The following is a 16,916-nucleotide window of genomic DNA, read 5'->3' on the forward strand; positions in this document are numbered from 1 at the left end:
AGGCAAAGGGATGGACTGACTAGTGGTTGGAAGAGCAAAGGAGAATGGCACATGGTGGACACCAGGCCACCCATGTGAGAGCCGGGGACAGACGGCTGTGGCTGCAGATACTTCCCCTCACCTGAGGTCGTAGGGTTTCGAGGCCGGGGGGTGGCCGCAGAGAGGTCTGGAGGAAGGAAAGGTGGTCAGTAGCTCAGATTCTAGAAGGTTCCTGAAGGGCCAGGTCGGAAGAACAGGTATTGGCCAGGGTTCCTCAGTATGAGGAGATGGTGCCCCTGAAAGGTTTGCTAATGGGTGCCTACCATATGTTCACTCCCCTGGGGAGTGACGGCTTGGGGCTCTGGATGGGCAGTGGCCCTTTAGCTCCCCTCCGCCCCTGGCCTTGGAGCTGGCCAACGCTGGGCGTGTTCCAGGCACATCCGTGGCTCAGACTCAGGCTTTCCCAGAATGGAAGCACCTTTGTCTCCTGGGCCTGGGACTTTGTGGGGCTCAACCTCCCACCCCACTGACTTGCCTTATGTACCTCAGAGCTGCCTTGCCACCATTTTGAGCTGCCGTCGTGACAGATGTTTGGCCTCCTTTATTTCCAGCCTTCCGGAAGGAAGCTCTGAGGTGTTTTAGGGGGGCCTCCGTAGAGCAGGCATCAGACTGACATGCATTGCTGTACAGCAGGGTTGAGGAATGGGGAGCCTCCCGCCCCACTATCTGAACACAGAGCTGACACCGCCAGCTCCATTCTGAGGGAGGGGTCTCTGTCGACCCTGCCCTGGGCTGGTGGGTGTCCTCCCCAGCCTGCCCACCTCTTTGTGAAGACGCTCCCTGCCAGGCTTGTGCCCAGCTGTCTGGTGCCATAGGTAACTGGGCTGGTCTCCCCCTTGCCTCACCTTTCTCACCTTTTCTCGCCCTCTAGTGGTGCCACCTGGGACCTGCAGCCCGAAAAGCTGGACTTCACGCAGTTCCACCGGAAGCTGAGACACACGCCCAAGCCGACCCTGCCACACATCGACCGGGAAGGGTAAGGGGTGACCAGGGGCTTTTATACAGGGGTGGGTAGGGTTACAGCTGTCCCGGGGCAGAGAGGGGCCCTTCCCTGGGCGGGCAGGCATCTCTGCTGCACTGGGAACACACAGGTGGCTGGTGTCTGGAGAGGCTCTCCACCCACAACAAGTTCCCAGGGGACGTTGGTGCTGCTGGTCCAGGGGCCCCACTTTGAGAACCCCTGGTGTAGTGTTTGATTTTATACCGGGTTGTCTCATCTTCTCAAGTTTATTTTGGAGCGAGAGCGCGTACACATGTGAGTTCGAGCAGGGCAGGCAGGGGCTGAGAGAGAGGGAGAGAGAGAAGCCTGCAGGCTCCGTGCTATGGAGCCCAGCACGGGCGGGGCTCAGTGTCACAAACCACAAGACCCTGACCTGAGCCAAAACCAACAGCCGGATGCTCAACCCACTGAACCAACCAGGCGCCCCCCACATTAACCATTTTAAAGCGTTCAATTGCGTGTCATTTCATATTTTCATAATAGTGTGTAACTATCCCCTCTACGTAGTTCCAAAACATTTTCAACCCCCCCAGAATAAAATCGATGTCCGCTAAGCGGTGACTCTCCATTTCCTTCTTATTCCTGGCACCCACCGATCTGCTTTCTGTTTCTGTGAATTTCTCTCTTCTGGTTATTTAGATGCGTGGGATCATATGTGGCCTTTTGGGCCTAGCGTCTTTCACTCAGCATAAAATTTTGAGGTTCGTCCACACTGTGGCGTGTATTTCATCATGTGGGTCTGTCACTCGTTGTCCATCCATTCATCTGCTGATGGGCGTTTGAGTTCTTTCCACGCTTTGGCTCTTGTCAATTATTCTGCTATGAACATTCGTGTGCAAGTATTTGTTGAGTCCCTATTTTCAACTCTTCCGGGTAGGTGCCTGGGAAACGGAATTGCTGAGTCACATGGTCCGATTCTGACACCAGTTCTGATGTGTGTGGGGTTTTTTCCATCGCCACCAAGCAGTTTTCTGATGCCAGTGGAGTGTCCCACAATTCAACTCCATGCTGACACCATTGACCTAGAAACAGCATCAGACCCCCCAGGTTGAGGGCTCAGTCCTACAGATCGACCCCTCTCCCCATTGCAGACGCCACTCCAAAGTCCAGTCTGTCACCTGTGCTTCAGATGTCAGACTGTAGATTGGGGGTTCCAGCTACACCCCCCCCCTCCCTGGGCTCTATTAATTTGCTAGGGAGGCCACAGAAGTCGGGAAGACATGGTACCCGCTAGATTATTAGTTTATATCAAAGGATAGAACTCAGGAATAGCCAGATGGTAGAGATGCATCAGACAAGGGATGGGGAAAGGTGCCAACTGCCATGCCCTCTCCAGAGTGCACTCTTCCAGAATCTCCTGTGCTCACCAACCCGGAAGCTCTCCAAAGCCCCTCCTTTGGTTTTGGTTTTGGTTTTCATTTTTTTTTTTTTTTTTGGTGGCTTCATTACACAGGCATGATTGAGCAAATCATTGGCCATTGGCCAATGATTGAATCTCTAGCCCCTCTCCCCTCCCTGGAGTTGAGAGTTGGGACTGAAAGTTCTACCCCTCCAATCACACGATTGAACCCGCTCCCTCCCTTAGATTCCCGAGGTGGTGTTTCAACAGTCGCCTCATTAACGTAACAAAACGCAACTTTGTCTTCTGTCCTCACTTAGGAAATTCCAAGGGTTTGAGGAGTTCTATACTAGGGCTGGGGACAAAGACCAAATATAGCTTGTATGAGTCACAATATCACACATGGTAATTCCATGTCTTAAGTTTTGGTGGAACTATTTCGCGAAACTATTTCGCACAGAGGCTGAATGTCTTAGATTCCCACCAGCAGTATACGGGGCTTTTCTACATTTTTGTCAACACTTGTTGTTCTCCTTTTCTTTCTTAGACTGACGGCTTTTACTTTTCCTTCCAGTCCCTCCCTGTCCCCTCTCACCTCCCGTCACTTCACATCTAAACATGACTGATATTGTTGGCTGTATTAAACATAACTGCGTCTCACCTGCTCCCCACCCCACCCTAGTGGGCACCCCCTCTCTGAGCACCCTGCTCCCACCTGCGCAGAGTCATGAACAAAAAGCCTGGGGAGGGAGAGGCCCTTGTCTCTATTGTACAGTTGGGAGAAACGCGTTTCAGACATGCCCAGGAAGAGCCATGATTTAAGGCCTTCTGACGCCATCCAAGGCCCCAGTCATCACACCAGAGTATCCGTGAATCAGTTTAACCCCCTTAAACTTCCATGCAAAATCATGCGTTTGTGTATATTTTTCTGGGGAGAGACCCACCACGTGCTTCATACTCTCCCAGGGGACCCCAGCCTCTCACCACGGCTCCTTTTTCCATCGTCCTGCCTGTGTGGGATCTGCCAGAATTCCCGAGGTCACTTTTCCTTGGGTGGTGAGGGGAGATGGCCTTCAGCATGGAGGGACCCTGTTGGAATGAGAGCATAGGTGAACCCTGGCCTCCCCAGGTTCCTAGGGGATCCTGGGTTCAGCGCCCGGTGGCCTCCTTGTGGTTAAGGCAGGAACTGTGGCACCCTCAGAGTCCAGCCATGCTGGGGATGCACTCCACGTGCCCAGTCACTGCAGCATCCCTCGGAAGCAGGGTACCTCTCGGTTGCCAAGGCTTCCCGCAGCCCATGTTTCCATGGAGGGACAGAAATCAGAGAAAGCTGTTGCCTTGGAAACCCTGTAGGAAGCAGTGACTCAGCTGGTCTGTAGCAACCTTTTGCCCTCTGTACCTGCAGTCCTCCCAGGGAGCTCTGAACCCCAGAGGACAGGTCTTGGGGGACAGCAGCCCTCCCTGCACACAGCCCCCTGCTGCCCCCAGGAGCTGCTGAGGTGAGGATAAAACGCTGCGCCTGTGCTGTGCTAGGCTGGCGTCTAACGCATGCTTGGAGCTCAGGGCAGCTGGGAGTCCGGAAGTGGGGGGATAGCACACAGGACCTGGGGGAGAGGGCGTCAGCTGTTCCATTCGGCCCACAGTCCCCAGCTTTCCCCTCTCCTGTTGCCAAGGTGCGTATGAAATACAGACGCAGGCCATTGGTGCCTTCACGGGCCAACCTGTAGTTGAAAAGTGGTTGGATGTTTCCAGAGGTTGCTCTGCCTCTTTGTCTGCAGCCCAGCACATCAAGAGGCTGGGGTGGGGGTGGAGGGTAGGGGCAGAGGGGGTAAGAACTCTCTTTCCCCACGTGTCCTTCCCACCTTCCTTCTACCCCTTCCTCCCCAGCTCCACCTCCTGGCCTTCTAGCTCCATATTCCCCCGTTACCCATCCCCTTTACACCCCCACCCCCACCCCACTCCAGTGGCAGGAATGCTGACATCCCAGCTGGCAACATACATGGGCTTAGCTCCAGGCCATTGCCCCGCTACCCTCTGCCCAGGACATTCTCCAGGATTCTCTGCTTAGCCAGCTCATGGCCCACCTTCCTCCTGCCCCAGATCATTCTGGATGCTTCTGGATGTTCTGGGCAGCACTCCTCTGGGTTCAGTCTATGCCTTGTTTACACTGGGGTAAAGCCCAAGCCAGAGCCCACGCAGAAGCTCTTGTCAAAAGGGGGTATAGATGGCATCCTCCTGCCCTCTTCCACTCCAGCCTTGGTGGGTTATGTGGCCACCCCACCTCCTCTGTCCCTAAGTCTTTCATAACATTTATCTCATGCTGCCCCCTACTGGTGGTCACCGCCTTGTCAGTTGAGCTTAGGACGTGTTTCCAAAGAGCTGTTGCGTTCTGGAGGACAGCAACCACAGCAGATTTATTTTCCATGACTCCCAGGGAGGTTGACAGGGCCCAAAACACAAGAGATGCTTGGCAAATATTGAACAAATAAAACCTCTAAATTTTGAGAGTCGCCTTAATGCTGCAGCTGGAAAATGCTGGGGCCGTCACACTGGGCAGCCCTCACCGTGTCTGGGTCCGTAGTCACACCAATGAGAGCAGTGATCACTAATCCATCCTGGGCACTGTTCCAAGCGCTGGCCTCGTGTTATTGAAAACTCACCACAACCTAGGGAGGTAGGAGTGTTATCTTCACCTAGACAGGTGGGGAAACTAGGAGGCACAAAGAAATGAGCAACTTGCGTGAGCCCGGGCCAGCTCCAGAGTCTAGGCTCTTAATCCTTCCCTGGGGCAGCAATTAACAGTGGTGGCCGTAAAATACTAACAAAAGAGTAACAGTAATGCTAGTAACATAGTTGTAAACAGGACTAGTACTGGCAGAAGTAGTCCTCGTGGAACTAATATATTTACCTTATTACTTACCTTACTATACTTGCATGCCATTATTACCCATATTACCATCAAACATGGTATGTAAATATGGATATATACTTGGGTGTGCCTGTGTGTGCGTGTGTGTATATCAGCTACATTAATTTCATCTTCCTACCACCCCATGATGGTATACACTACTAATGATCTCCATTTGACAAGTGGGAAAACCAAGGTCCGGAGAGGTTAAGTGACTTGCGTAGGGTCACCCAGTTAGTAAGGGACGTAACTGGGGTTCCAGCCTGGCAGTCTGATTCCAGAGTCTGCACCTTAAGTATGCAGAAGACATGGGTGCTCGATGGCGAGTTGGGGTCAGCGTCTCTGGCCTGATGGTATGTCTGCCCACAGAGGGCGTAAAGCCAAAGCATCGGTATCTGAGTGGGCTTGCTGGACTGGCCCAGAGTCAGGCCAAGGAGGGAGAAGTCCCTGTTGCGGGCCCGTGTGACCTCAAGAAAGTTGCTTGGTCTTTCTGTTCACTCATCGCCCCTTTGGTGTAATGGGGCGAGATGATGAGGTTTTGCTGGAGCTGTGACGGGTTTTGGGGTATTCATCAACAAGGAGCTTATTAGCGTCTTTGCCTGGAAGGGTCGAGGGGAAATCTGGTACCTCTGTCACCTCCCTGGGGGGTCGGATGTCACCTTAGTGCCCCCTGCCTCTGGACTGCTCCCAGAATGCCTGCCTGCACGAAGTCCTTTGTTCTGCAGGCAGGGCCCGTGTTGCCAGGCCTGGGGAAGGAAAGCATGTTTCTCCAGAGCTGTTTGCTCTGGGTGGGGCAGGCTGATCCTACAGGCCTGGAGGTGGCAGGGCCGGGTGTCTCCTGGCCATCCCTGCCCTTCCTGCTTGGCAGGCTGGGGTAGGATGCGTGAACGTGCCGACTCTTCAATGCCTTTCTGTCTTTTCTGGCCCAGGTGTGGAAAAGGGAAGCTAGAAGACGGGGACGGGATCAACCTGAATGACATTGAGAAGGTCCTCCCAGCCTGGCAGGTAGGTGCAGGAGGAGAGTCTCCAACCTTCCAGCCAGGTCCCAATCTTCAGCCTGGGCACAGCCTGGGCACCCGCTTAGCCCCTTCCTCCAGCAGGGTATAACTGGATGTACTGCGGTGGGAGGGAGGCAGGGGTGGGTGCCTGACGAGGCCCAGGGCGTCCCATCGTGATGTGTGTGTGGTGGCACGCTCTCTGCACTGGTGGCGGGCCTGACATCCCCCAGAGGTGAAATGGGGCCACGCTGTGGCAACTCGGCGCACTTGTCCAAGTTTTTTGTCCCTTGACCTGAAATCTCTGCCGGTGTGGCCTCCCGCGGTGTGTTCCTGGGACGGGCAGGGCTGCTGGGATTGCCAATGTGGTTGGGGCTATTTTTAGGCTTTTGAAAAGTGGAGATGTCCTGCCAGCCTCCAGGTGTCTGCTGTGCTTGCTGATTTTGTCATCGACTGGGCTCCTTTCCCTGGATCGAGCCTGGCTCCGGGACAGTAGGATTCACTCAGCAGAGAGACAGCAAATCTGGGTCTTGAGATGCTTCTGGTGCTGGTCTTTGGGCAGAAACAGTGGGAATCTAGCTGCATCCGAGTATGGGGGTGGGGCCTGCCACAGCAGAGTGAGAGTCGCCCTCCTAGGTGACAGAGCCTGCCTGGTCAGGGACCTGCCACCACACTCACCACGTCACCCTGTCCTTTTCTCTACTGAACCTCATGCCATTTCATCTGCTCTCACGGCTCACCAAACTCTGCGTATTTTTTTTTTTTTTTAAGTCTTCTCTGTGTGTTTCATTTTGGATACTTTCTATTGCTGTGTCTTCAAGTTCACTAGTCTTTTCTTGCAAAGTCCAACCCTACTGTCAATCACATCCAGTGTATTTTTCATTTCGGATGTTGTCTTGTTCATGTCTAGAAGTTCAGTTTGGATCTTTTTTTCCTCTCTCTTCTTCATGTTCCTGCTTTCCCCTATCTCCTTGAGCATATAGAATCGATTTAGAATGACTTTTTTAAGGTCTTTCTCTGCTAATTCGGTCACTCATGTCATTTCAGTGTCTACTTCTATTAATTGATTTTTTTCTCTAGATATAGGTCATATTTCTCTTTGCATGCCTGGTGATTTTATGTCAGATACCAGGTATTAGGAATTTTACATTGTTGGGTGCCTGAGTTTTGTTAGTATCCATTTAAATATTTTGGGCATTGTTCTGGAACACAGTTAAGTTACTTCAGAACAGTTTGATCTTTTCACAGCTTGCTTTTAAAGCCTTTGTTAGGTGGGGAGCCTTTAGTCTGGGACACATTTTGATCCACTACTGAGTCAATACCCTTCTGAGATTGCTACTGAGAACCTTGTGTATTAGGAGGTGTTTCTACCTCATCTGCTGGGAACTATTTCTAGCCTTGTATGATCTCAGGGGATGGTTCCATCTATTCCTTGCAGAAGGTTTTCTACTGGCTCTGGAAGTTTCCTCGTACACATGCACAAATCAGTGCTCAGCCAAAGACTCAAGGGTCTGCGGATTTCTGGATTTCTCTTCTCTGGTGTCCTGCCTTGCAAATTCTCGTTGTCTCAGACTCCCTGAATTTTAAACTCTATCCCCTTAACTCATTGAGACCACTAGGCTCTCTATGTGTTAAGACTGGAAACCCTCTTTCAGGCACCAGGCTGGGACATGCATAGGGTTCACCTCATTACAAAGGGAAATGTGGTGGCTTAATGGTGGAGAAACCTGGAAGAGCCTAATTTGACCCTATGGTGAGGTCAACATCATTAGTGACAGGTTGGGTAGGCACCATGTGCTGTCTGATGTGCCGCATGGAGAAAACCCGACACCCTTTCTGGGGTTTTCCTGCCGAGAAAGCACAGCCTGAGTCTGGTCGTAAGGAAACAAATGTAGGGAGCATTCCCTAAAACTTGGATAGGAAAGACAGGAAAAGACTGTGGAATCTTCCAGGTTGGAGGGGACTAAACAGACAGACTACATGCAATATGTGTTCTTCGCTGAGATCCTGGACCAGAAGACTTTGTTGGATGGTTAGGGAATGTGAATGGGGTCTGTGGGTGGGGCGGTAGTGTTACCTGGGCATCAGTGTCCTGACTTGAAGGGCTGTATGATGGTTATATAGGCAAGTGCCCTTGTGTTGGGGAAATACACACTAGAGTACTTGAGGGATATGGAGCTTCATGTCTGCAGCCTGTCCTCGAATGTTTTGAAAAAGAAAAAAAATAATGAGTATGTAGATGCATAGCTGTGATGAAGGGCAAACGTGGTGAGTAGTAAGTCTGGGAATCTGAATGAGGAGCGGAGGGAAATTCTTTGTACTGTCCTCACAACTGTCCTGTACATTTGAGAGACAAAAGAATCAATATCCTCAGCCACGGTGTGTAGGTCAAATAGCTGTAGGGGCGCCTGGGTGACTCAGTGGGTTAAGCACCTGACCTCAGCTCAGGTCACGATCTCGCGGTTTGTGTGTTCGAGCCCCACGTCGGACTCTGTGCTGACAGCCCGGAGCCTGGAGCCTGCTTCGGATTCGGTGTCCCTCTCTCTGCCCCTCCCCCGATCATGCTCTGTTTCTCTCTCAAAAATCAATAAACGTTAAAAAGTTAAAAAAAAAAAAATTACCACTGCTAATGTAAAGCTAGCTTTGGTGCAAAAGATAAAAGGGTAAAGTACTCGGTAATTACTATTACTGCTCCATTCCTAAATGTTTACGGCATTCATTATTGAGAGGGAGACTATATTTGAGAGACACAGATCCAGGGGAGGATCCCGGTTCCCCCTGCCCTAGGTGAGGTGCTGAGCCCTCGATGGCCTTTGAGCCAGCAGCCTGTGGCATCCTGGCTGGAAAGGTAACAGGTCTGACCATTTTTTTCCTATTTGATGCCTGTCCCCTCGCTCCCTGGGGAGCAGAGCAAAGCAGAGGGCCTTTCGTTCCTGCTCAGAGGGCAAGGAGGGCTGGGCCCGTGGCTGGCAGGGGAGGCAGCAGAGCTCAGGGGTTAAGGGTTAGTGTCTGGACCCCAGACACGGACCTTAGAGAATCCTGGCCCTGCCATGGACTAACCAAGGAATCGAGCTAGTTACTTACCCTCACTCTGCCTCGGTTTCCCCCTGTGCCAAATGAAGATAATGACAGGATCCATCTCATGGGGTTGTTGCAGAAGATTGAGTACCTGAGTTCATGTGAAGCTTTGGGAAAAATACCTGGTGCATAGTAGGTGCTCCCTCCCAGGGAGAGGGGGCGGATCCCCTTACCGCATCCCCACCCTGTGTACCTTTCCTAAGTGGCATCCTGGGTTGTGGTGGTGCAGAAAGATTGCACTAGAAGTCAGGAGGATCAAGCTGTGGACCTCTGCCCCGGAAGCGCTGCTAAGCATGGGGAGTGGTGGTGGGGAGACCGGAGGAGCAGGCTCAGGGGCCACTACTTAGACTCGCCCAGAACTGCTCTGCCGGCATCTCTCACCCAGTCTACTGGGAATGGTTTCTCTTGAGGAAACGGTTCTACTCCCTGACAAATTGTGAAAATCCTCAGGCCAGGGCTCCCCTCGGGTTTCACGTTCTAGGCTTTCTCTCTTCCAGGAGCAGTACATCAGCAGGCGCTCCTAGTTCTCGAGGGCTACGTGTGACACTTCAGCTCTTAGGGGCTGCTGGTGGTGAAAGCCTTCACCCCTTGCCTGTCTCCGTTTTCAGTGTGGAGCCACACAGCAGTAGCTCTCTGATTCTCGCGTGCACACGTGCCACTTTGAGTCAGCTTTGTGCCCAGAAAACCGTCAGCAGCGTAAGTCTCTACACCCACGGCTATTGAACCTTGACCGCACATCAGATTCACCTAGGAAGCTTTTACATCCACAGCCTTCTGGCCCTACCTAGACCCACTGCATGAATTATCTACTGCTGCATAGTAAATAGCTCAACATCTAGCAGCTTAAAAAACACACACGGAGGGGCGCCCGGCTGGCTCCGTTGGTTAAGCGTCCAACGTCGGCTCAGGTCATGCTCTCATGGTTCATGGGTTCGAATCCCGCGTCGGACTCTGTGCTCAGAGCCTGGAGCCTGCTTCGGATTCCTTGCCTTCCGCTCTCTCTGCCCCTCACCCGCTCGCACTCTGTCTCTCTTTCAAAAAATAAACACTAAAGAATTAAAACACACACACACACATACATACACACACACACACACACACACTGATTACCACAACATACTTTCAGAGGGCCAGGGACCTGGGAGGAGCTTGGCTGGGGTTCTGGCTCAGGGTCTCTCCTGGACTCTCCTGGCTGATGGCCAGGGTTGCAGCCATCTGAAGGCTTGACTGCGGCTGGAGGGCCTCCTTCCATCCTGGCCCCCTCACACGGCTCCTTCACTTCCACCTTGGTTGTTGGCAAAAGGCTTCAGTTCCTTGCCACGTGGACCTCTTCATAAACTGCTTGAGTGTCCTCACACCCTGACAGCTGGCTTCCTCCAAAGCAAGTGATCTGAGAGAGAGAGAGAGAGAGAGAGAACGAGAACAGGTGAGAAGGGCGAGCATCCAACACAGAAGTCCCGATCTTTTATAACGTAATCTCGGAAGTGACGTGCTATCCCTCTGCCACATGCTATATGTCGGTTGCACACACCGGTGCAGAAGGGACCACACAAAGGTGTGACTATCAGGGGCCAGGGATCATTGCGGCTGGTGACCATGTCTACTGAATCATACCCAGGAATCTGTATTTTTTTTAGAGCATCACAGCACACTCTGCACTCTTATCAGAATTATCAATAAGAGTTGAAATCCTAGTTATGGCTGACAATGCTCATGACTTGACCTCTTCTTGGGTGTTTGTATTTCATACGGGTACCATTAGGACAAGGCTGACAGGCTTCCTGATCCCCAAACAGAGCTCTGGTGGTAGAATCTGAGGCCCTCGGAGTGCACATTGGGATGACTTCTCTGAGTTTTCCTAGTGTTCTTCAAAGCCCCTCACAAACAGAGCCGGCTGGTTGAGTTGTCCATCTTTGGGTTCTGAGGGTCAGCTAACCCAGCTATTGGCATTTGGGGTGGGACAAATCTTAACTGGATGAAACTGTCCAACGCAATGTAGGATACTCAGTGTTCCTAGCCCCAGACGCTGAATGCTCGTCACTGGGGAGGGGTGACCAACCATGGTGATCACCAAAAATATTTCCAAATACACCAAGAGACGCTGTGCACCCAGTGGGAGACCACTGAAGGGGAGAGAAAGCCCACCCATAGCCTGAGGACCCCCAGACCTCCCACAGAGGCTTGGGCCTGAGCAGAGATGAGTGGGCTACATACATTGTTTTTGACAAAAGTCAGTTTGAGTAGTAGAAGGAAACCTACATTAGGTACCCTCATGCAGTTAACCTCAGCCGCAGTTCAGTAGTGAACCTCAGTAGTTAACCTTATCTGAAGTTCCGCTTTCCTCGGTCCGTTACCCGGGGTCAGCTTCGGCCAGGAGCAAATGATGCTCCTTCTGCTGTGTGGTCAGGAGGTGAGTGGTGGCCTACCACTCCGTCACAGCACCTGTGTCATTTGTGTCGCTTCATGTCACCACGCAGGGGTCTTATCACCACCTGTCCTCAGAGGGAGGGTGAGTACAGGACAGTGAGATATGTTGAGAGAGACCCCACATTCACATAACTTTATTACAGATACGGGTTTTTTTTTTAATTTTTAGAAAATATTTTTATGTATTTTTGAGACACAGAGAGACAGAGCATGGGCAGGGGAGGGGCAGAGAGAGAGGGAAACAGACTCTGAAGCAGGCTCCAGGTTCTGAGCTGTCAGCACAGAGCCTGAGGCGGGGCTCGATCTCACAGACTGTGAGATCATGACCTGAGCTGAAGTCGGACGCTCTACCGACTGAGCCACCCAGGCGCCCGTTTTGTTTTTTTTTTAATGTTTATTTTTGAAGGAGAGGGGGACGGAGTGTGAGTGGGGAGGGGCAGAGAGAGAGAGACACACACACAGAATCTGAAACAGGCTCCAGGCTCTGAGCTGTCAGCACAGAGCCCGACGTGAGGCTCGAACTCACAAACCACAAGATCATGACCTGAGCCAAAGTCGGACGTTCAACCGACTGAGCCACCCAGGTGCCCCTATTACAGATATTGTTATAATCATTCTATCTTGTTGTTGTTGCTACTCTTTTACTGTGCCTCATTTGCAAATTAAACTTTATCATAGCGTGTATGCCCAGGAAAAAATGTGTGTGTGTGTGTGTGTGTGTGTGTGTGTGTGGTGTGGTTCAGTACTCTCTGAGGTTTCAAGGCTTTATAAGTCGTCATTGGGATCTTGGAATGTATCCCTGGTGGATGAGAGGGGACTACTTTCTTGCCTCCCCGCCTCACCAGGAGGAAAACAGAATAAAGGGAGAGACTGGCCTGCAGATCACTGCCTACCTGGCCTCCATTTCCTCCACCCCACAAAAGGAGAAGCATTAGACCTGCAGCCCGCTGTCTCCTCAGCATCTCCCCACACGATAGAGGCCCAGGGTACCACCCCTGATCAAACTCCTTGTATTTAGGAGCCTTTGTGATTTGCCCCGGCCCACCTGTGCCTTGCCCAGGTCAGAGTCCTCGTTCCTTGTCGGGGGAAGTCTGGGCTCTCTCCCTGCAGGCTTCACCTCCCTCCTCAGTGCCCCTCCAGGAGTGGTTCCCTGGGACCTGAATGATGGCTGAGCATGGAGCAGAGCACCCCAGTGGTCCCCCCGACTTCATGACTGTTGTAGATTTCCAGGGAGCTCCGGCTTCTCTCTCACTGGGAGTTGCACACGGGGTACTTGTCACCGTGAGTGGTCTTAGGTAGGAGTGCCTCAGCCAGCTCAGATTCTGACACCTGGGTACCTGGCCAAACTCCCCTCCAGTCAAAGCTGAGGACCCTATCCCTGGTGACCCCACCTGGTTGTATTTCCACAGCGGGACCCTGGGGGACCCCTCTTGCTGAGACTTCTGGGGCCGAACCCCTGGAGGCACCCAAGGACCTGGGAGCAAGGCAGACAGGTGTCCACCTCTTCCGGGTATAGTTCTTCACCCATAAAAGTCACTTTGTTGGTTCATAAGGGCCGATGCTGGTGATACGGACTGTCCCTAAGGTCTGCCTCCCTGGAGCGGTGGCTGAGGGGGGGGATGGATCGTAGCATCCACAAACACCTGGCAGCCCCCAGGGAGCTGAGGCTGGCGTTGTTCCCCCACACTTCTGACTGGGGGAGGGCAGCTGGAGGCTCTGAGTGCAGTGACATGGGTTTGGGGGGTCATCATCAGTCATCGTTCTAGGTGGTAAAGCCATAGGGCAGGGCAGAAGCTCACACAGTTGGACCTAGAATGGAGTCCTGGGGGGTCCCGCGTGCATTTTGGGGCTCTCCGTTGGGAACTGTGTGAGGGTGGAACGGGGTCAGCTGGCCCGCCATGTTGGCAGTGATGGGGTCACCGCAGCGTGGCCCCAACTCAGGAGTGTCAGGAGGCCATGCAGGGACACCGGCTGCACTGACATCTGCTCCCACTAGGGGACACCAGCGCACCACTCTGGAGGCTCCTCAGTGTGGTTTGCGCTCGCAAGTCCCTTGTCCCAAGCAGCAGCAGGTGTCCTTGCCCTCTTATTGGTGCTCAACATGCACCCAGGTCAGAAACGTGACCCAGGCCAATGCTCAGGCCCTTCCTCCCCAGAACAAGGGAGAGGATGAGGGGGTAAAGGAAGTGGTCACACAGAGGTGTAGGGAAGTACCTGTTTGACCCAAGCGTGCCCCACTCTGAAAAGGCCTGACATTTCTCGGCGGGTCCTCCCCCTCCCCCGCAGGCCCCTGGGAACACAGGCTGCTCCCAGGCAGGCACGCCCCTCAGCCTCCATCAGCCGCCCAGACAGGGAGGGTGCCTTCCCGTGGAGTGAGGGGTGCAGGCTGCATTCCCTCCACACCAGAAATCTTGACCTGGGCCTGCAGGGGAGGTGCCCACTGGCGTGGGCCTTGGGGCCTCACAAAGCCTTGGCTCCTGCCCTTGGAAGAACAGACGCTGGCAGTCTGCACTGAAGGCAAAGGAGCTCTGTAATCCGAGCCAAGTTCAACTTGACTAAGTTCAATGTGAAAAGCAAGGGAATGGACTCCGAATAGGCCCGAGACCACTGCCCAGACAGCGCCCCAAGGCTCCGTCACACCTTGAGCTGTGGTAACGTGCTGAGCAGTTTCTCCTCAGCGGCTCCTCAGGTGACGGAGCACAGGCGACCCCACGGCCTCAGGACCCTGCAGACGTGCTGCCTCCCTGCTCCCCGCGCGGCCCTGGAGGCTTCCATCTTCTACAAGACCCCAGTTGAAAGACCTTGTTCTTGAATTATCCTGCGTCTTGCCCAAGCCTTTCTTGCCATAAGGACATATTGTGATCATTTTTCTCGAATTCTGTCAGACAGACGTGATGTCCACTGCCTTTTGTCCGGCAATAGGAACTACATAAACCCAACTTATTTCCCTGCTTGCCTTCCTGTTAGGAAATTTTGAAACTAAATTCTGTGTCTGTCTGCAGTTAATTATGAGCTCACCGTGACCTGGTCAAGTCCCCTGCTTTGATCCTCTGATGACTGACCCAGTTTAGTAGTAGATAATGTAGAATCCCGCCATTATGAGGTCAGCATGGCACACAGCTGAACAATGAACATTTATTTCTACATCAAGTGGGATTTCGGGCCTCACAGATGTGCCCGAGTTTCTCCCCTACTGAGGGGCCCAGCAGAGCCAGGAAAGGTGAAGAGGGAGTTCAGGCCTCATGAGCGTGTCCAAGGTGATCTCTTTACATAGGACCCAGAGAGGGGACCGACCAGCCAAATTAGGGGACAGTGAGGCTTGGAGGTAAGCACCCCATCCCCCTGCTTGACCCCAAATAAGGGCAAGATGAGAATCTCTCCCACCTCCCTCCCTCTGAGGGGCAAATGAACTTTGAGAATGAAAATCACCGCTCTCCTGAACGACGACCTGGGTTCCCCCACTCCACTGGGCGCCGGGAGGAATAAAAATGGTGGCACACGCAAGAGCAGCCTTGTTCCTCCAGCAGGTGGCGCTGTTGCCATTTGGAAACAGGGCTGATGGGAAAGGGCCGCCCCACTGGATCGAAGTTGCCGTAGTAGTCCAGTTCCCAGCCCTCCAGATGGGAAGGAGTGACTTTATTGTTCCCTAGAGCTATGCCAGCTCCGTTGCTAAGTCTTCTGGAAACTTCTAGGATATGCTAACTCACAGGCCTAAGGATTATTAAAATAACCCAAGATGCTGAGGAACAGTCATATGAAAGCCAACCCCACTTGGAACTCCCAGACCCGTCATCCTCACCAAGGGCTACTTCATGTCCCCTCCTGGCCCCACCGGAGGTACGGTCTGACTTCATTCACTGGGTCCACCAGTATTGACTGAGCACCTTTCCGGGGACAGGCATTGTCTTAGCCATGAGATGGACTGAGTTTGAGTACAGGGGCCAGCTACCTTTCCAGTGGACTGGGACGCGGAATTCTACTGTCCCCTAGGGGAGTCCAACGACAACCACTGCAAACAGTGCCGAGTGCTTTCCACGCCGTGACAGTGCTGCCTCTTTCTTGTCTTGCTTATCCTGACACCACCCTTGGGGAGTGCAGACAAGGTGGTCCCTGGTCAGATGTCACCCTCTCCGTAGGCCTTTGGGACACCTCGCCCTCCCCTCCCCCACACACTTGACCCTTCCGCATTGCACTCATCAGGCATTTGGCGCTGGTGCGTTTGCTTTCTTTATTCTGTGGTCGGCATGGTCCCTCTGGGATGTCAGCTCCGCATGGGCACACACAGGTGCTCGTTAAATACTTGGTAAGTGACTGAAAGAGCCCTGACTTGCTCGTGTCCCAGAGGGACTCATCACTACCACCCCCGTCCAGAACCTTGCCTCCTTCCCAGGGGCTCACACGAGTCGAGCACTGCCTGAGTCAGTGTCTGTGTGTATCCTCCCTGAACTCACGCCACTGCCCTGGAAAGCGTAGGGCCCACCATCATCACCATATCACAAATGAGAGAATTGAGGTCAAATACGTTGCCCCAAGCCACACGGCTTATAACGGGGGAGCGGAAATTGGAATTCAGGCAGCGCGACTCTTCCGGCACCCCTTTGTAAGGAGTGTCGACAGGGAGGAAGAGGTGCTGGAAAACCATTTTCTATATTCTAGGCGACCTTAGTCACGTACAGCAAGTTAAGGGGGAATGTCATTTCCTTAATAAGCAAGAACAAGAAAATGGATTTCTTTTTTTTTTTTTTTCCTCTACTGCCGAAGGCACTAAAAATGGAAAGAGAGAGAGAGAAGCCCCACTGACACCTTTGAAAGAGGAAGAGATATGATTTTTGCTTTTTAAAAAAATTTTTTTAATGTTTATTTATTTTTGACAGAGAGAGAGAGAGACAGAGCATGAGCAGGGGAGGGGGGGAGAGAGAGAGAGAGAGAGAGAGACACAGAATCCGAGGCAGGCTCCAGGCTCCAAGCTGTCAGCAGAGAGCCCAACGCGGGGCTTGAACTCACAGACCGCGAGATCATGACCTGAGCTGAGGTTGGACGCTCAACCGACTGAGCCACCCAGGCGCCCCTACTTTTTTTTTTTTTTTTTTAATCAGTTTCCAGTGCCCTCCCCCACAATCCCTGCTGACC

The 16,916-nt window shown here is 52.8% G+C and overlaps 1 protein-coding gene and 1 long non-coding RNA gene across 12 annotated transcripts in view; one reads left to right on the top strand and one right to left on the bottom strand.

Annotated features, from left to right (window-relative positions):
• CTIF (cap binding complex dependent translation initiation factor) overlaps positions 1 to 16,916 on the top strand; it is a 292,743-nt gene that overhangs the window by 109,847 nt on the left and 165,980 nt on the right. For all 11 annotated transcript variants that reach the window (XM_027068933.2, XM_053205574.1, XM_027068927.2 and 8 more), the window contains 2 exons: positions 911 to 1,015; positions 6,216 to 6,291. In XM_027068933.2, coding sequence (XP_026924734.1) covers positions 911 to 1,015; positions 6,216 to 6,291 — 181 coding nt within the window. The remainder of the gene's footprint in view (positions 1 to 910; positions 1,016 to 6,215; positions 6,292 to 16,916) is intronic.
• On the bottom strand, positions 655 to 11,395 carry LOC128312324 (uncharacterized). Its single transcript, XR_008291447.1, has 3 exons — positions 10,480 to 11,395; positions 3,363 to 3,467; positions 655 to 2,061 (listed from the first exon to the last, which is right to left on the bottom strand). It is a non-coding gene; the product is annotated as an uncharacterized LOC128312324 (long non-coding RNA).

Source organism: Acinonyx jubatus, chromosome D3 (assembly GCF_027475565.1).
Source record: "Acinonyx jubatus isolate Ajub_Pintada_27869175 chromosome D3, VMU_Ajub_asm_v1.0, whole genome shotgun sequence".
Lineage (NCBI taxonomy): Eukaryota > Metazoa > Chordata > Mammalia > Carnivora > Felidae > Acinonyx > Acinonyx jubatus.